Source organism: Hyperolius riggenbachi, chromosome 5, assembly GCF_040937935.1.
Source record: "Hyperolius riggenbachi isolate aHypRig1 chromosome 5, aHypRig1.pri, whole genome shotgun sequence".
In the NCBI taxonomy this organism is placed as follows: Eukaryota; Metazoa; Chordata; class Amphibia; order Anura; family Hyperoliidae; genus Hyperolius; species Hyperolius riggenbachi.
The window spans coordinates 202,941,374-202,961,142 of record NC_090650.1 but is presented as its reverse complement, the minus strand read 5'-3'; the positions used below and the strand labels follow the sequence as shown (position 1 = coordinate 202,961,142).

Here is a 19,769-nt window from a genome sequence, read left to right as displayed (position 1 = left end):
GCTGCGAGGTTACATATTGATTGCGAGGTGGTGCAATGTGAGTATGCGGTGGGTGTGAGTGCTGTGTTCAAAAAAACTGAGCAACATTTTACAACCAGTGAACAGGAGAAACCACCCCACCAATGACCAAAGGGCATTTTAATACAAGTGAAGCATATTAATGAATTAATATGTACGTTATTCCTTAGCTTCAGAGAATTGATAGTCACTTTATGCACTGCAGATTTTCATGGAGTCAGATACACTCCTGAGCTTTCAAGCTTTGGGACACTTTCCATAGGCTTTAAGTTGTATCCCAAATCAAAAATTGCCATCAGCTGAAATTTAAGTGCCAACATTTAGGAAAACCAATAGGCTAATTTATGTAATGCTCTGTAACAGCAGGAACAGAACAGGGAAGCAGCGCCACACATCCACTTGTTGCGTCGCATACAGTCAATGAAAAGTGTGCTTCGCTGTCAACACCTGTTTTTGTAGTAACGCACTGTGCGGCATTGAACCACACCCACTGACTGTTAAAATAGGCGGTACATTGCAGCACAGGGAAGCAGTGTTACAAAGCGGTCGTTGTACCACACCACTGAACGTAGTCCAAGACATCTGTTAAAAATACCCTTGTATTGAAACATGAAGCAGACTGCCAAATATGAACAGCACCAAAATGTAATGCATTTGGAAGTTCCTGGCACTCAGGAGGTGGATCTTAAGTCATCTCCTGGGCCCCTTTGTTTCAAGATCACTCCCTTCCCTACAGACAGTCTTGCTGATTTTCTGCCCATTACAGATAGCATTCTGCCTTCCCCCAGGCTGTAGCTGCTTACCAGCAACTTTTCAATCTTACTAGCAAATATGTCCATTGAGCACAGGTCAACATTGGGAATTGGTAGGACAGATACTTAAAATTGTAGAAGGAGTGGATGGGCAAACAATGGGGTAAAGGGCTGGGGTATGCTGAGTATAGGATAGGTGGGGCGGCATAGAATATGGGTGGGAAAGTCAAGTGAATGTAATGGGAGTAAATTAAAGATTAGGGAGTAGGTTCTGGGGATGTGCAGGACTGGTGTGGATGGAGCTCAGTGGGGTGGTAGGATAGATGGATAAACTATGGGGGCCACTAAAGGTGGGGTGGGCAGTGGAACACTAGGAAATAGTGTGTGATTGGGTCAAGATAGGCATTGGTTTGGGAGAGCTAAGAAGGAACACCAGACAGTGAAAGTAGTCTGGAGATGGACAAGCATCTGTGCATGAGGCCAGTTGCACACTAGCAACCTGTGTTTTGGTTGTGGTGTGATCCGATGATCACATTGCACCGCTTAAAATATTCCCATGGGAATTGGTGTAATCTCACTGCTGGCAGCAAGCCAAAGTTTAAGGCTCTCTGGCTCACTTCCTGTGGCTGAAACCGGGCCAGATTTGTACAGTTTACCGCCCAAGGCCACTGTCACCAGTCTCCCCCCCCCCCCCTTCAGTATAGGTAATGAGATGACCCCTCCCACTTCTCTCTAGTATAGGTAGCCAGATAACTCCCTTAATCCCGCCCCCCACCCCTTCAGTATAGGTAACCCAGCTCACTTTCACACTGCAGTAGCCATCAGCACATCTCCAGTGTAGAAGCTTCCTCTTTCTTTCCATCTCCAATGTTGCCCAAGTCCATAGCCGCGGGCCACAATGCAAACGAGCACAGAGAGCAAGGGAGCTTCTACACATTGCAAACAATTTTAATATGTGAGTCACCACTGACTTACATAGCTTCTGGTCGCTGTGGATATTGAACGGTAACATGCAGATGCTTTCATGTCAGATTGGATGCTCCCAGCGCATCCAATCTGAAAAGTTCCATTCCCATTGACTCATTGCTTTAGCATTACCCAGCGGTAAAAAAAAAAAAAAAAAAAAAAAAAAGGCAATGCAACACAATGTAAAACATCCTAGTGTAAAAGGGGCCTGAGGGTCAGGAGAGGATATATGGACAGACAAAAGTTAATATGGCTACACAAAAACCCCATGAAAAGATGGAATTGTTTGCCATTGTAGGGAGCTATTTCACAGGACACAAGAGGTGTGTTGGGCCAAGATAAACTGGCTGGTGGAAGAGAGGAAGCATCCCATTTTTCCTTCGATGCCACAAAGCTCATTGTGACTCCAAAAACACTAGAGGTTCACACGGAGGTAGGAGTTTTGGTGCCAGCTACCAATAAGCAGATTGCTACTACTGCACATCTGTTAGGTTTGGACTTAACTGGCAAAGACCCAGGAGTGTCAAAACGCAATATCTACTCAGAGCCAACTCAGAAGGAGGGACCCCTCATGCCTGACTGTCCTGCTCAACTCCCACTTGAGTTAAGTGGCCAATTTTCATTTTGTATCGATTGGTGCATTTACCATATAAAAAAAAAAAAAAAAAAAAAAAAAAAAAAAAAAAAAAGGCCAACACTATAAAAGCACTACCACATAACTAATACCTTGCTCTTTGTTTTTGGATGGATCTTGCAGATAATATGCAGGTTCGGTGAATTTGGGCTTGGCACCTCTTCCAACCCAGTACTCTTCAACAGCTGGCCCAAAGGTTTTCTTTTGGGGCTTTCCTAATTGATGCAGATACAAAATGTTATACATATCTTATATTGACCTGTCAAATTATAGCAAAATCTGAAAAACACAATTCCTCTTGCTGGGCTCACCATAAGTTATGAAATGCCTTTGGATGGAGCCATGTTATTTGAGCTGCATGGATACATTTTCTCTTCTACAGTTTATGCAAATCTGTAGATAGCATGTATCAGACTGAGTACCACCAGCACCAATCAGGTTCTACTGCATTGCCAGTTTAACACCATGAATGGTGTCCAATCAGCAGGGTGTAGGAGAATTTCAACTACATGGGTGGAAATCAGCATGACTATGCTATATCACTTGGTTGTCTAAACTGCTCAAGTGGGTGGACAGTATTTAAGTAGAGTTAAAGTCCAACATAAAGGTGTACTCATTGCATTATTCCATTTGCAATCGTCCTACAGTAATGTCATCCCTGTGGAAAAATACATGTACACATGCTGGTTGGGAAATGTAAAGGAGTGGACACCACCCAACCCCTCCTGAATGCCAGATATTTGGTTTCAGCCAAGCATTCACCCACTCAACCCACAAAAAGAGCCTCGTTATGCACTGCACATTGCGCCCCCCCCCCAGCATAGTAATACATGCCACTCCCCTCTAGGCTACTTACATGACCTATACAGAACTTCCCCTGAACAGTCACCCAAGGGAATCAAGCCCGGATTCCTGTGGGCAACACTAACTGGAAAGGTGTACATAGCTTAAGGCATAATCTTTGTGGGAAGCAGGGATAAGAAGCATCCCTGTGGGATCCATTGAGATATACCCATTTTCCTGAGGGAAACTCCCTCTTTTGCGAGCATTCTTCTTATGATCATTGAAGATATCAAACAGCATCTCTCTGCTGCATTAAGGCTCATCTTTGGCAAAATGTGATCAAAACCAATGCTGCAGTTACACGATGAAAGAGGCCTTTATCTATTGGTCGAGGCAGGTTTCACACATTTTTTGACTTTGACCATATTTGACAGTTAAGTTTGTCCAAGTTAGAAACCAACCTATGCCACCATAAACACCCCATAGTGGAAATGTCTGCAAGTATTCTCTTAACTTTATAAAACAAGCTTGTAACCAAGCAGGCTGAAAGTTAACTTTGTAATACTTTATTCAAATTTTGCATCAAGGACTGAAATTTAAGAATACGGTATACAGATGACAAGGTTTTTTTGGGAAAGAAAAAAAATTATGGAGTGCAAAATTCCAAACGATTTTCTGAAGAATATGGAGAGCTGTCCTTTTCACAGAGAGCATATTAAGTGTGCTGCATATCAGTACTACATGAAGACTCCTCTTTGACTTACCACCTACTTTCTGCAGAGACTTCTTCATCTCAGTCACCTCTTTGACTCCATCAGGCTTCTTGTAATTTGTATAGTCACCTGGTTTAAGCCTATGCACCTGCTCAAGGGCTTCTGATAAACCCTTTTTCTTAACTCGTATCTTTTCTCTGACAGGCCACCCGATAAGTTGGGCTGGGAATGCCCCTTCTGGAGGCTTCCATAAAATCCTTTGCTGAGCGATCTGCTTAAAGAAGTTAGTTTTAGCAAAATCCAGCTGCTCATGTGGTCGGTCTTCTTGGAAATAATATTCTTCTTCATCAGTCTCCTCTTCCTCAAAGCTGTGCAAGTTTTCTTCCTCCAGTACCCAATATTCCTCAGAATCTTCAGGTTCAGACAAAGACTGGCTTTTTCTAAGTTTCTTCTTTGCAGAGTAAATCTTCCTCTTGCTTAATCCTCTTATTGGTACCCCAATTCTGTGGCTTTTGCTTGGAGCATTTTTACCTTTTTGTCCAGAAGGGCCACAGATTCTCTCATACTGACTGCTAGCATGTTTTACTGGAAAGTCATCTTCTTTCAAGGAGCCACTGCTCTGAATTCTCTCCTTATCCAAGCCCTCGGCATTTCTTCTGAATGTGTACAAGCCTTTTCGGAGCATATAATCTGGAACAAAATATGAAACAGAAGCATTATCCATGGAAGATCCCTCATCCCGTGAAGAAAGTTCCTCGGATGTCACACTTAATATGCTCTGGCGCTTTTGCTTCCTCTGAGACATATATACATCATAGTCATAGTTCGCTTCATAATTTGCTTCTTGATTTTCCATCCAAGCCAGCCATGTTGGCGAAGGAAGAATCTTTTGTACAGATTCATCCTCCACCCATATACTTGTATTAGCCACCTTCAATTCTCCATTACACACAGACTGGCTTCGAGTTACATCTGCTGGGCATACATCTGGTTCGTTTAAAACTTCAGAGTCTCCTTGTTCAGATGCATCAACTAGTTGGACATCATAAGCTGGGCAGAGAACTTCAACACGCACAGACTGGGGTTCTTCCTCTAAGATAGGCTTTGGCTTTAGATTTTGTTTGGGTTGCTTAGTTTCAGGTTTTGGATCTATACTTTGCCCCTGTGGCTTGTGTGAATCTGTTTCTTGTATACCATTCAAGCTGTGTTTTGAAGGAGTCAACTGCTTACATTCTTCAGTGTTTGAAAAGGATAGGCTCTGCACTGCAATCTCTTCTTCAGGATGAGGACCATACAACACACCTTCACAAAACAAATCACGCTGCACTACATTTTCTGGTATTTCTTTTACTACTGCCACATCATATATTGGTATAGTTTCTTTATAAGATTTCCACATCTGTATAGCAGCAGGAGAACCACTTCCATACTCTATTCTTACCTCCTCTTTCTCATACGCATAGCTTCCTGGAGGCATGTTTCGATATTGTGTTGAATTGCAAGTATTTTTGTGAAATTCTCTTTCCGGCATGGTCACTGGAGACATGGCCATTTCTACAGTCTCCAAATTGTGTTCATTTTCTGTGTTAATGCCAGAAGAATGGGAAGTCACATTTCCTTGATCACAGTCTTTGCTTTCTGTACTAATTTGTTTTTTGGCTGTATATTCTGGCTGCCTTGGGTCAGTCTGGGTTTCCTTTGTTTCAGTTCTCCTTCCTGGATTGCTGTAGTGTCTGAATCGTGTGGCATGGTAAAACATGGGGGATGGCGGATGGGCATTAAAATGAGGCCTCCGGTTCATTCTTAAATTCATCTGATGCTGGGGGACATAAAAGCCAGGATATTCATGGAGGGGAACAGAATAGCAAGGCAAGTATGGATTTGCCCCTCTGAACCCTGGAAAGAGAAGAAAAAAAAAAAAAAAAAAAAAAAAGGCTGAAGGTGAATACATCATAAGCCGTTCTATTATTCAAAATTTTTTATACAGCAGTTAGTGCAATTACTTTTTATAGGAATATGCATTGTGTAATAGGGTTAATAGAACATTAGTAGCAAGGGTGGAAAATTTTAGTTAACCTTTTTTTAACATTGCATCATTCTGTCATATTTGCAATTTAAAAAGTATACCAGAGCCGATTATAAATTTTTTTTTTTTTTATTATACATACCTGGGGCTTCCACCAGTCCCATCCGCTCGGATTGCTCCCAGCACGCCATCCTCTGCAGCTCCGATACCAGGTCCCGTCACTTCTACCAGTCGGAGCCAGTCTATGCAGGAGAAGTGCGCCCTCTGTTACTCTCCAGCGGCTGCTGGAGAGATACGCAAACAGAACACCTTACGTCAGACTGGCCCCAACTGACAGAAGTGATGGGACCCGTATCGAAGCTGCAGACAGCAGAGGGTGGCAGCGTGGGACTGATCCAAGTGGATGGGGCTGGCAGAAGCCCCAGGTATGTATAAAACCTTTTAATCAGCTCTGGTTTCCTTTAAAAAAAAAAACCACACTATTTTCAACAGAGCAGACATGACCCGTCGAATTTTCCTGCCATATAAAAAACAAAAACCAAACAGTGAGACAAGTTGAAATAAGTGCTTCAGTGAACAGGACAGTCTGACCCAAAGAGGGTACAGAAAAGCTCTTTTGCATAGACACAGGTTTCTCAACCCTGTCTGTAATGGAAACTGAGACCCTTGTCTTTGCTACTTAATGTTCTATTACTTAGCTGTTCTACATATACAATTCATGTCATAAGTTTTTTTGCTTCAGGTTTGCTGAATTTGCCATTTCATTGTGGTTTTGTCTGTACATTATAAATAGGGCCCAAACTGTAGCTAGCATCTGTTTTTAATTACTTTAAGTGCAGTAATTCTCACTGGTAAATCTACAAAATACAAGTTAGAAAACAGTTTCTTTTTATAATACAGAAAAGTGCAAAGCACATACTAGATACAATAGTAAATAAAAGTATATAGAGCTCTGTATACCTCAGTGGTCAGGATTAAAGCCATAGCTTGCCCTCTGCACATTGGGTATGATTCATGAAGCTTATTCACCTTATCTAGGTTACTTTAAGCTCCCAAAGAGCAATAGAATATGATTAAGGTAAGGAAATATTGAAATGAAGTTATTCAGGAATAACCAAGTAATTTTTCTTGTAAATGTGCTGAATGTTTATCAATTCGGTAATCAGAAATTTATGAGAAGTTTTGTAAATAGAGCCCAAAATAGTAAATTTGCATTCGGTTGTAAAGCAAAGGTATGCAGACATGGGGAGTGTGTAGAAAGGGTTAAACGCTTTATATAGCCATTTCTCAGATGACAGGACCACAGATCCAGGCACTAGTTGAACTTCAATTAAACGTCACCCATTTCAACCTCAGACAAATGCAAGTCCAGAGTCCCTCAATCCTGCCTAAAGTATTGTATGCCCAGACCCGCAACCTTGTACCTCAGCGTCACAGTACAAGTTGCTATCATGCTTAACTGCTTGCCGACCGCTAGATGCCAATTGGGGTGAACGTGGCGGCAGCCCCAGGACCACGCCGATTGGCGTGAATGGCCTGGAATGGGGATTGCAGGAGAGCATGCGCGCCAATATGCGCGCATCTGCTTGGAAGGCGGAGCTCTGCCTTCAGTCTCCCAGCAGCAATCGCCGCTCGAAGACTGTTAGATGGATAGAAACCGCCATGGTTACTAACCAGGCAAACAGTCACATGTCTGCATCCCTTCAATTTATGATCAATCCAAAACATTTAGTGCCCACAAAGCAGTCTTTTTATATGTTGCTTTAAAAAGTTAGACATACACATTGAGTTTTGATTGACTTATTTTTTTATCAAGACCCAGCCATTTAGGTACTTTTAATATGTATTGCAAAAAGTGCAGGCATAAAATGCAAAAGAATGGTGCAAATGAACCATATGATAAAAGGCTGAACTAGGGCTAAAAGCTGGTTGAATGTACTAGTAATAAAGTCTTAACAGTCTAAACAGAGGTTCTAACTCTTCTCCATAGAACATAATTAACCACCTGCTACATGACTTCCAGAAATAAATATGAGGCCTGGTGCACACCAGAGGAGTTTTTCTGAGCATTTTGAGTTTTTACATCTGCTGCTAATGTTATCCCATTTGTCTGTGCACACTGGAGCAATGAGGCTTTGTAAAAACCCCATAGCATGGGGATCAGTGAATAATGGCACACAGCGCCTATGCATAAAAATGGCGCCGCATTAAAAAAGGTACGCTTATCGCTATTTATCGTTAGTACTGGCGCACAGGGAAAAAAAAGAAAAAAAAGGCACACGCTAACGTTATCAATAGTGGCACACACTAACGTCATCTATCAATAATAATGGCAGTATTTGTATAGCGCCTTTCTCCTGTCGGACTCAAAGCGCTTGCGAGGCAGCCACTAGAGCGCACTCAGTAGCAGTGTTAGGGAGACTTGCCCAAGAAACTCCTTACTGAAATAGATGCTGGCTTACTGAACAGGCAGAGCCGAGATTTGAACCCAGGTCTCCTGTGTCAGAGGCAGAGCCCTTAACCATTACACTATCCAGGCACTGCAATAGCGCCCTACATAAGCCAAACTGCAGACGTTATTTCACTGCAAAACGGTGAATGGATTTAATGTAACACTGTCAAGGCTAGAGTTAGGCACCACTGGGGGGGGGGGGGGGGGGGGGGTCTTAGGGTTAGGCACCACCAAGGGGGTCTTAGGGTTAGGTACAGGGAGGGTTCTGTGTGAGAGTAGGGTTAGGTATAGTTACAGTACAATATACACCACCAGGGGGGTGGTTAGGGTTAGGGATAGGTACAGAGAGGGTTCTGTGCGTTAACGCTAAACAACGATAAGGCTTTAACGTTAAATCGCGATAAGCGGCAAACGGATTAGCGGCAACATTGTGCGCCATTATTAGATGGACGCCCATAGCATTACATTGGGAAGAGCTTTTGAAACCTCTAAAAGCTCTTCCCAATGTAATGCTATGGTTTTTTTTTTTTTTTTTTTACAAAACCTCATTGCTCCAGTGTGCACAGACACATAAGATAACATTAGCAGCAGATTTAAAAACTCAAAACGCTCAGAAAAAAAAAAAAAAAAAAAAAACTCCTCTGGTGTGCACCAGGCCTGAAAGTTACTTTTTTGGGTGCTATATGGGATCTTCAGGCTATAACCCCAGGAAACAAATTTATTAAAAAAAAAAAAATCAATCAGTGATACCAATATAGGAGCTGCTAGTGTATGCAAACGATATAACAAGACCAGATATGTAAAAGCCCCTGCAGTAAAGGCCATCTACACTTTGCAAACCAAATGATTGTGACGCGAAGAGCTGGGTTTTGACAGCATGATTGCCATTTCCAAGAAAAAAAAAGCGCACTACGTTTGGGTGAAAATAAATTGCAGCAGTTTGAAAAGGACCCTTGCGATAAACGTATGTGCTTGCTTTCTTAATCTAATCGAAGCCAATGCAATGTGCATGGGCCCGAAATACACTTGATAACATATCACAGTCCAGCATACAAAGTTTAGAAAGCTGAACCAAAGCCGAGCTCTACTGTACATACAGTAAGAAAATGTGATAGTCTATTGTGACTAAGGTGAAGATCAGATCACATTTTATGATCAATTTGTGCAGAAATCCATATAGTTCCAAAGGGTTCACATACTTTTTCTTGCAACTGTAGATCTAACCCATATACTAGAGTTTAATCAAATGCTATGTCCGGTTTCAGCACACACCCACAAACAAACAAAACAAAGCACTTCATATTAAAATCACAACCACCAGTCATATAGGGTTCTAAGCATTACAATATACATATAGGCTAAACAATTAGGGCAAGCATGTAGCATTGCATTGTAAGGGTAAACTGACCTGGTCCAGGGATGCAGTATGGATTGTAGAGCTGGGTAAGGTACCAAGGATTTGGGAAAGGCAGTTGTGCTGTGGGTTGTGCATAAAAGAAGGGTCTCTGTTGAGATGTGGAATACTGCCCACTTTCAGGTGGTGGTGCTGCAGTGTTCATTTTTGAGCTGTTGAAAGAACAGTTGAGTTAAGGGTGTGACATTTTTAGTAGCCAGTGGGGAGAAGTCAAGCATTTGGGACTTTACATTTTTGCATCCTAGGGCATGTTTATGTGTTAGCACTTTCCACAGCAGTTGACAAGTCACCAACATTTATGTAACATCTGCACACTCTGAAGTGGTTTAAAAAAAAAAAAATGATATAATAAATTGGTTGTGTAGTACGGATAATTAAAAACATTAGTAGCAAAGAAAATAGTCTCAATTTTCAGTTATATAGTTTTTGTATAACATTGCATCATTCTCTAATATTTGCAGCTTACACAACTCAGCATTCTAAATGATTTCACAGAGCAGGCTAATGTCCTTTTGAATTTTCATCTACAGTGGGAAGGGGTGGCAAGGAGAAAAAAAAAAAAAAAAAGGAACACTTAGAAAATGAGTTTTGTCTGCAATGGTAGTCAATGGGCTGCATCAAAAAACTCATACAAGCTTCTTAAAATGCTGGTTTTGGAACATAATTTTCAAACACAATGGACGTCAATGGCAACGCAATGTAATGCGTTTTGTATGATTTTTCATGGGTTTATGCGTTAAAATTGGTTTTCTGATGCATTTCCTCTTCCTAGGGATTTGCATAAACTGCAATAGAAAAATGCATGGAAAACGTATACAAAACATGAGTTTTTTGATGCTGCCCATTGACTACCATTGCAGGCAAAATGTACATGTACATGTTTTGTATATGCGAACTGCAAATGCGCAAAACGTGGAAAAGAAACGCAACCAAAAATGCACGACAAACCACCACCTTTCATGCACAGCCACGTGTGCACCCAGCCACAGATAAAAGCTTCAAAAGACAGCTCTGCGACTTTTAGGAGAAATCAGTGAAACGCTTTTGCATAGGTAACTGGAGTTTAACTCTTCCTGTACTGGAAATAAAAGACTCATGTGCTACTAATGTAGTTCTTACTACACATACAAAATCATACAAGTTCTCACTTCAGATTCCCATTAAAGTGGTCTGAAACTCAGCATTTGCTCTAAAAGATACCTTACAGCTTTAGGCCTCTCACAGTAGGATGTTGCTATTTGATGCGACTGAGCATGTGGAAACAGACCAACGCATCTAAAAATGTGTATAACGCACAGCATGCAGCACTTTCTAATAACGCTACACACAAACGCAACTTGTGCACTGAATGTTGCACAGACTTAATATTGCTATGAGTTGAAACATTTTCTAACTTGCTACTTTAACATCGCACTGTGAAAGAGCCCTTAAGCCCAATCTACACGATACGATTCTTTGCACGATTAGATTAAGATTCTATTTACGATCCGATTAAATCCAACATGTCCGATTGGGATTCGATTCGCCATTGTTTTGCAATGGCAAATCAAATCCCAATCGGACGTGTTGGATTTAAATCGGATCGTAAATAGAATCGTAATTGAATCATACAAAGAAACGTATCGTGTAGATTGGGCTTTAAAGCTACTGTCATGGAAAAGCCCCTTCAGGCAAACCTAAAGTTAACTTCTGTCTAAAGAAAACCTGAACTGAAAATTAAAAGTCAAAATAAACACAGGTCAAACTTAACTCCCGTGTAGTCTATTCCTCAATCGCTTTCTCCTCTCCTGCGTCCTGTTTGTCCACTGATCAATTGAATTCTCTGTCCTCATTTTGAAAATGGCCATTACCCCATAACCGCTTCCTGGTCAGCACACTTAAACTGTAACATCGCCCACTTGAGCCATAGGGAAACATGATTACCTTGCACATCAGTTGTCCTCCGCTATAACTGACAGCAACTGATATATTTCAGATCTGACAAAATCTTGTCAGAACTGTAAGGAATGATTGTAAGAAGCAAATGGTGAGCTTCTGAGAGGAACTGATGGCAAGGTAACTATGTAATATTTGAAGTTACCTAGTTTTTATTTTAAATATTTACTCAGTTCCCTTTAAGTTAACTCTTCAATCCTAAAATAACTCCAGAATTCTAAAGTTAAAGACAGGCTGTTAATTAACCTCCCTGGCGTTCTGATTACACGTGGCCACGGGTGTTTTTTTTTTTAACCTAATTTTCTTTTTTAATCATGTAGCTAGCCTAGCGCTAGCTACATGATTCCACCCTCCCTGCTTCCTCCCTCCCACCCTTCCGATTGCCGCCGATCATGCCCATCAGGAAATCCCGTTCTAAACGGGGATTTCCTTCAGGACTTCCCCCATCGCCATGACGATGAACGGAATGAAGTCATCGACGTCACGGAGTCCCGATCCACCTCAGCGCTGCCTGGCACTGATTGGCCAGGCTGCGCACTGGGTCTGTGGGGGTCCCCTATAACGCGGCGGATTGGGGGCAAATCAAAGAAACTCGTAGCTACCAAAGTGCTAGCTGCAAGTTTAAGAAAAAAAAAAAAAAATTCAAAAACGGTGCCCTCTGGCGTTACTGGACGAGCTCAGCTCGTCCATAACGCTAAGGAGGTTAACTGCATGTGAAAATAACTATAGAGGTGGTAACTTAAGGAATGAAGAGATAAGATAACTCACTGTGGTGGCAAGTTCTCTTGCCTTATCTCCAGCATGATCTTAGTGAATTGAGGCCATTGTAACAACTGAAAACAAGCTCTCTCTGCTGCCTTCAAGCATTAACAGTTTAGAACGGCTCAGTAGAAGATTTTAATATATAATAAAAAGCAGCTTGAATGAACTGCAACAGCAGCTTTCAGAGCAAATGAGCCGTACTTTGGGAACTTGTAATTTGTAAACGAAAATATTGTGCACAAGAGCAAAAATGTTAACTGTATGGGTAATAACATCCAATAAAAAAATGTTTTCCTACTTCTGTCAGAGTTTCAGACCATGCAGCAGCAGCACTACATTAATTTACTTATGGGAATTGCTCCATACTCAGTCTACAAGGGCATCTGTCAATGCTGCAGTTCAAAGTGCTCAAAATGTCCAGCACATCCCCAGCCACTGGTACATGCCAGGAGATGTATTTATTGGGCTCTATCCACAATGACATGTGCAGTGAAGTGTTTATTTGCACAAAATTACCGCTAGTGTTCATTTCCAATTTTTTTTACATTCACAAAATTATTAACGAATGCAAGTAGAAGTAAAATAGCATGGTATCATGTAAAATAGTGCTAATGCCCATGGGTGTCAAGTCCTGGGGCTCTAATTTGCATGAGATCGCACGTGCATCTCAGGCTCGGAGGGCGGAGCTCCGCCCCTCTTCAGTCTGCGGAGACTGTTAGACGGCGTGATCGCCGTCTATTTACTTTTACAGCGCTGCGATCAGCAGCAGCGCTGTACTGGGGACACGGCTGTCCCCCTGGGGGACAAGAGAGCGATCGGCTCTCATAGGCAGAAGCCTATGACAGCCGATCGCGTGATTCCTACAATCAGCTCAAAAAGGCTCTAGACAATTTGATGGGAAGCGAGTACCACCACCAGGTACTTTCAGGTGATTTTTTTTTTTATTTTATTTTTTTAACAAAAAAAAAAAAAAAAAACAAACAAACAAAAAAAAAAACACCCTAAGGCATAAACACCTTTTTTTCATCCTGAATTTAATCCCTTGCAGAAAATTAGTCTAAAGTATGTTTTACTAATATTTTTCTGCAATTGTATCACTTTTTTCTGCAATTCATTCTGAAAACATTGTGAATGTCAACAAGGTCTTAATTCAGTCAGAAATTCTGACAATTGGTTATTGCATGCAGTAAACCAACGTCTTTACATCTGAGGCTCTGTTAACTTAAAAATTTTTTTTTTTTTTTTTTTTTGCTTTTCTCCTCTCCAGGCACTGCACGGTACGATTTTGTGCAAAGCGCTTTTGCAGAGAGATTCAGTTTTTTTCACTTCCACAGTCAGGAGGTGAACTCTTTGACCGGAAAAGAATAAAAATGTATTTATTCTTAATACCGCATAAAGCCTTACATGCACTGCTTTGCCGAGCGCAAAGCAAACAAAACACGCAAATATGAACCTGCTCAGAGAATCATTGCACAAGCATTGTGGGTGATTTAGAGGGGAGGGAGGGAAAAAAAAAAAAAAAAAAAAAAAAGCCCACGCTTTAAAAAAGCCTGAAGACACCCTAGATGTGAACAAGCCCTTAGCATGCACCAGCAGCTGCACTGGACATCATAGGCACTTTTAACCGCAGCATTGACAGCTGAAAGATGGTATGTTAACGCAACGGCAAATAACCAGAAACTTGCAATTAAGCTTTAACTGAACATGTTACCCACAATGCACCACTACTGAATATGCAAATGATCTCTATGCCCTTGTAAGCCAGACTAGCATCCAGAACTGGTATATAGCAAGCCTATAGCTTTAAAATTTTACACAGCCACATCAACCCCACATGTAGACAGCCTGTTCCAGACTTTTGGTCCTCATCAGTACATGGCAGGGATTGATATGGCTGTATGGGATAGGGCTGAAAGGTTATTTTTATCAGTTAGATAATTTATGAGAAGTTGTGAATGTGGGGGAAAAAAAAAAACAAAAAAAAAAAAACTGATTTTACCACACACACTGAAAATTAAGAGTCAGACTAATGAGGTAAATTACCGATTTGTGTGGTAATTGCATCAAGAAATTGCAATTCAAAGGTTTTTGAATTAGGGTCTCCCCTTCCAACATTTTCAAGAAGGCCTTCAAAACTCCTTTTCACTCTGGCCTAAAACCCCCCCCCCCCCCCCCCTTCAATAGTGCTCTAACCCCACAGCTGAACTCTGGTCCCCTAGATTTCATGTCCCTTCATCTCGCGCCATGTGTTTTCAGCAACAGTTGTAGCCTGTGTATGGGCCTTTACCGTACACCCATCCTATGGATCTGAGTGAACTCAGCTTGCCTAATCTCCATGCTCCCATCCAGTGACTAAGCATTACCTTGTACTCATACTGTGCTGTGTGATCTGGTTTGCATGTATTCCTGTATTGTCTTATTGCTGCATGTCACCCCTAAATATGGTCTGTAACCCTAACTAATGTCCAGCGCTGCGTAATATGTTGGCGCTTTAATACAAAATAAATAAGCCAGAGAGGACTGAGCCAGAGAGACCCAACAGGGGAAAGAAGTAAGCTCAGTCACATTGATCTGTAGGTCTGAGTAGAGGCAGTGACTGGGCTTACCCATTCCCCAGTCAGGTCTCTGGAGATCCCGTTGAAGCTGCCACTCTACCCAAATTTTCTGCATGTCACGTAACGTGCATCAGACCGAGAGGACAGAGTCAGAGAGACCCATTGGGAGTAGGTCAGCACCATTATTGCTGTCATGCTGATCTGTAGGTCCTAGTGGCAGAGCCAGGGAAGCATGGAAGATGAGAGCGTGGGAAGACACCCCTAGGCATGCTAGTCTGAAAGTTTGATACAATAAGTTCCAATTTTACAGCAATTTCATAAAAATGATCAGTTGTACAGAAAAACCCAAAAGTTTTCCCCCAACTGGAGAAAAATCTGATCAGATTCTATATAAAAAAAAAATAAAATAAAAATAAATAAATAAATAAATTGATCTTGAGTATTGGAAATTTCTGTACAATTTTTCATAGTGAATGGTGCAGGCTAGATTGAAAAAAAATTGCTTGGGTCTATCAAGAAAAGGATACTTTCTTTTTTTAATTGGGGAGAATCCAAGGTGTGCATACATCGGTCACATTTTTTCAACTGTTACAATAAGAAACATTGATTGGGCTGTCCAGAAAAATGCATACTGCTTAACCTGCACAGGACCACAGAAGTTACAATCTAAGTCACATCTGTGGCTCTAGTTCTGATGTGGCATACATTTCATGCCATGGCCATCTGCAGTCCTGAGCCGATCACTGCTAGCCGCTGCTGCAGATTGGTCTGTCATTTCAGAGGAGCCTCCTATCAGTAAGGGACCAGTTTAATTGGCTCCTTAACAGGTGATCCCTGTGAGCCAATCACACTGATCACTGAACAGCTGCATGAAAAACACTGGTCTTTAAGAGGCCAGAGCCTTACAGTCCAGAAAGAGTTAAATGACAATTAGAGGTATATAGGGGATGCCATTTTGTAACAAACGCTGGAGAGGCAGCCGCAGTGAACAGCGCTACCACCGCAACTGCCTCCAGCTCCCTGTTCAGCAATGTATCCGTGCCTCAGGAGTCTAGCACGCCGAGGACAGGTCTGTCAGTTGCACATAGGGTTGCTTTGTCGCGTGCACAGACAGGACCTTTATGCGGGGAGGACGCGCGTCAGCTGATGTCAGAAGAGACGCTCGCCACTCCTTGGTTGATAGGAGGGGGCGTGCCTGAAGGGTCTCCTCTACTTCAAAAGCCTAGCTGAATCACTCGCAACTTGTCTGCTGTTGCGAATACTCTGTTATCGCTCAGACCCTTAGATAGTTCCAGTGTGCTTTGATCTGGGAGGAAACCGGGGATTTCACACAAGATAGGAATTGTTTGATAGCCTTAAAGATTTACATTACTGTATTCTTATTTGTGCATGACTGGCTCGTTCTGACTATTCTGCTGTTCAGTGACTTTGTACCTCTGCTTGCTTAAACCTATCTGTCTCTGCCTCCTGATTTTGTACTGCCTCTGTCTGTCTGTTGCCGAACCCAGTCTGTCTGACCACTCTACTCTCACCAGAGGGCCCTTGACTCTGGTGAGGGACACTGTACTGTTAGTACCCACCAGCTCCTCTGGTGAGGTATTGCCAAAGCTATCAGTACTACTGTTGCACCAGTCACTCATTACTATTTGTTGTCACATCAGCTTCTTATATACCAGTATTATAGGTGATTCTGCAGACCACCATATATCCTAAGACAAGTATATGCAGATCAGGCATTTCTGACATTTACCAAATCTAACACCATTAGCTGCATGCTTGTTTCTGGTGTGATTCAGACACTACTGCAGCCAGGGCTGCCAGGCAACTGGTATTGCTTAAAAGGAAATTTTTTTTAAATATGACAGCCTCCATAGAACTCCCTCCAATTGTCCTTTAATCAGCACTAACCCAACAGGAAACCTCAGAACAGCTCACCAATCACAGCAACTTCTACAGCATGAAGTGTTGCGATTGGCCTAGTAGTGTGGGAGTACTTTACTACAACCCATTCGAAACCTAGCAATTCGGAAGGGTTCTGTTCACCCCCTCAGGAATTTCCCTAAGGTTTACTGCTGGTCACACGTTTCCCGGATGTCCCTGGTCTCCTTGGGCGGCATCGCTGGTCTGGCTGCACACACGCCGTGTAGCAGACGACGCGCTATGCGGGGGCACAACAATGAGCATTGCATATGTGATATCACACGGCTGGCGGGGGAGCAGCTCAAACAATGGGTCCAGTAGATCTGCCCAGCAGATCTCTTGCATGTTGGGGGCCACAGGCATGTACATGTGCCTGATTGTCAACTGAGGCAGACATTATCGGCCACCTCAGCTGACTTAAGTCAGGCGCGGTAGCAGATAAAATATATTTGAAAGGTCAGAAAGAAGCATGCAGGCATTTTGCAAGTCCATTGCATATATTATAACGAAAAAACAAAAAAAACCACCACAACAGTGTGAGAGACTCAACATTGTTTAGGTGCAGCCAAGCCCCTCTTCAGGCCTTGTGCACATAAATACCCAGCGCTATTGCTGAACAATTTATAGGGCTATTTTTGAAGTGCTTTTCAAATCGCTTTCTGAGTGATTTTTGCTTAGAAAAGCACTTGTAAAAGTGCTTTTGTGCAGCAATGATTTTTTTCACTTCCTGATGTCAGTCAGGAAGTGAACTCATCGACCCAGAAATGAACACATACATTGGGCTCGATCCACAATCCTTTTCCGCATGCGGTAAACTACTTGCAGGAAATGTGAAACCAAAATAAGGCCATGTTGACATTCACAAAATTTTCTGCATGTTTTTTCCACATGTGGTAAGTTACCGCAAAATATCCAAATTCACAATAAAATAAGGCGCATAATTTCTGTGTTAAGTACCGATTTTTTACCACCTACATGTAGCAGGCAGTGCTGCTCAGATACCCCTTTTCAAAATCCGGATTGGATCCAGATCCCCAGATATCAGATCCGGGTCGGATATAAGAGTTCAAAATTTCCCAAACCGAATAGGATATCCGACTGCAGTATCTAGGGTATCCGTGCAAATTCGGATATCTAGATAAAAAAAAACAAAAAAAAAACCTGGAAGTGGCCTTTAAATTGCTTTAAAAACATTTTTTATGGTAAATGAGGCATGTAGCATTATTTTTTTTAAAGGGAAACACTAATTGATGTGGGGACTTAAAATCCCCAGCCCCCCCCCCCCACCCCCTCTCAGAAAGACCCTTGTTCCTCAACATCACCCTTTCAGGATCCAGGCCGCCAGTTTGAATAACAGTGGCCTGGGATGAGTTAGAGGGTCCTGGATCAGCCGATCTGGCAGTGGAAAAGGCAGTTCCACTGACAACTTTACTAAAGTTGCATACCATGGCCTTTTTGGCCATAGAGGAGCTATCAGAATCCGGTTTTCTTTTTTAAATGTCACCAAAAACTTGTGGGAGATGAACTGTTGGCGGAAAAGCGTAACAAAGGTTACGCTTTGTGATTTAGGGCAGGTCTGGTGTATTTGGGTTTGTTGTAAGGCAATGTAAAACTTGAAGCTAGCTGATAAAAGTGCAATCAGAGGACAGGCAAGCTAGTAAATATACACAGCATGATGCAGAGCTTGCCTGAAGGATCCGTGGGCAAACATCTGTCTGGTCGCTCCCCATTGTTATTATGACTGCATGTGTGGATACGGTGTTATACAAGTTGAAAAGTTTTTGACAGTCCCTAGACTCCAGGAGGGCTACTTTCTGACTTGTGTGAGACTGGCAGAGACAGGAGTCCTATTACAGGCAAGTAGCCTCTGTGTGATGTGCAATACAGCTAAGCTCTCTACTCCATCTCAGGCTATTCTCAATGTTTGCCCAAGGACCCTCCAGGCAAGCTCTGCATCATGCTGTGTATATTTACTAGCTTGCCTGTCCTCTGATTGCACTTTTATCAGCTAGCTTCAAGTTTTACATTGCCTTACAACAAACCCGAATACACCAGACCTGCCCTAAATCACTGAATGAAAGGCGGCCTGGGGGGAGATTGCCCCCCTTCACCCTGGCCAGTCCGCCCCTGAACTATACTGGATACCTATACTGGAGGCACCTACCTGGCTAATCTATACTGGGGGCAATTATACTGGGGCACCTATGCCTGGCTACCTATACTGGGGGGACCTATAGCCCATTACCTATACTGAGTGCAACTAGACCTAGCTAACCTGTACTGCAGGCACCTATACCTGGCTCCGGCATGGGGGGGGGGGCACAATTTTTACACTCTCGCACTGGGTGCATTTTAGCCTAGAATCTGCCCTGTACTGGAACAATAACTTCTCTAAAAGTTTCTGAATCTCCAATTCCAGACCTCTGGCCTTTTCCAGATCTTTTGGAATGGGATTCACAAACCTCTGAACGAAAATAAATTCCCCACTGGTAAACCGTCATTTACTGGATTTGGGAGGGTTCGGTCTTGCCAAGAGTGAACCCTCCCTTACCCTTTCCTTTAGTAAAAGGACCATTTTCTCTGCACATTCCTATTTTTTTGGCTGATTAGAGTCCTGTTTCTTAGGAACAAAGGGTCTTTTTCCCTTAAAGTTTTTCTTCTTATCTGGGAACAGATTCCCAAGCTTTTTTAAGACGGCCATCAACCTTTTTATCCATTACATCCTTGGACGCCAGCATCCTCAAAGGATAAATCTGAGTCCTTTGAAGGGCGAGTCTAGTTTTGGACATTTAGTCCATTTATCGATCTCGTATTGAGCAAAAGGATACTTCCTTTTTGC

The 19,769-nt window shown here is 42.3% G+C and overlaps 1 protein-coding gene across 1 annotated transcript in view; it reads right to left on the bottom strand.

Moving 5' to 3' along the window:
* The window catches only part of LOC137517556 (uncharacterized), a 59,900-nt gene that overhangs the window by 12,901 nt on the left and 27,230 nt on the right, over nt 1-19,769 (bottom strand). The window contains exons 2-4 of the mRNA XM_068234556.1: nt 9,753-9,910; nt 3,918-5,762; nt 2,463-2,585 (exon numbers count right to left, since the gene is read on the bottom strand). Of these exons, the coding sequence (XP_068090657.1) occupies nt 2,463-2,585; nt 3,918-5,762; nt 9,753-9,903 (2,119 nt within the window). The 5' untranslated portion in view covers nt 9,904-9,910. The remainder of the gene's footprint in view (nt 1-2,462; nt 2,586-3,917; nt 5,763-9,752; nt 9,911-19,769) is intronic.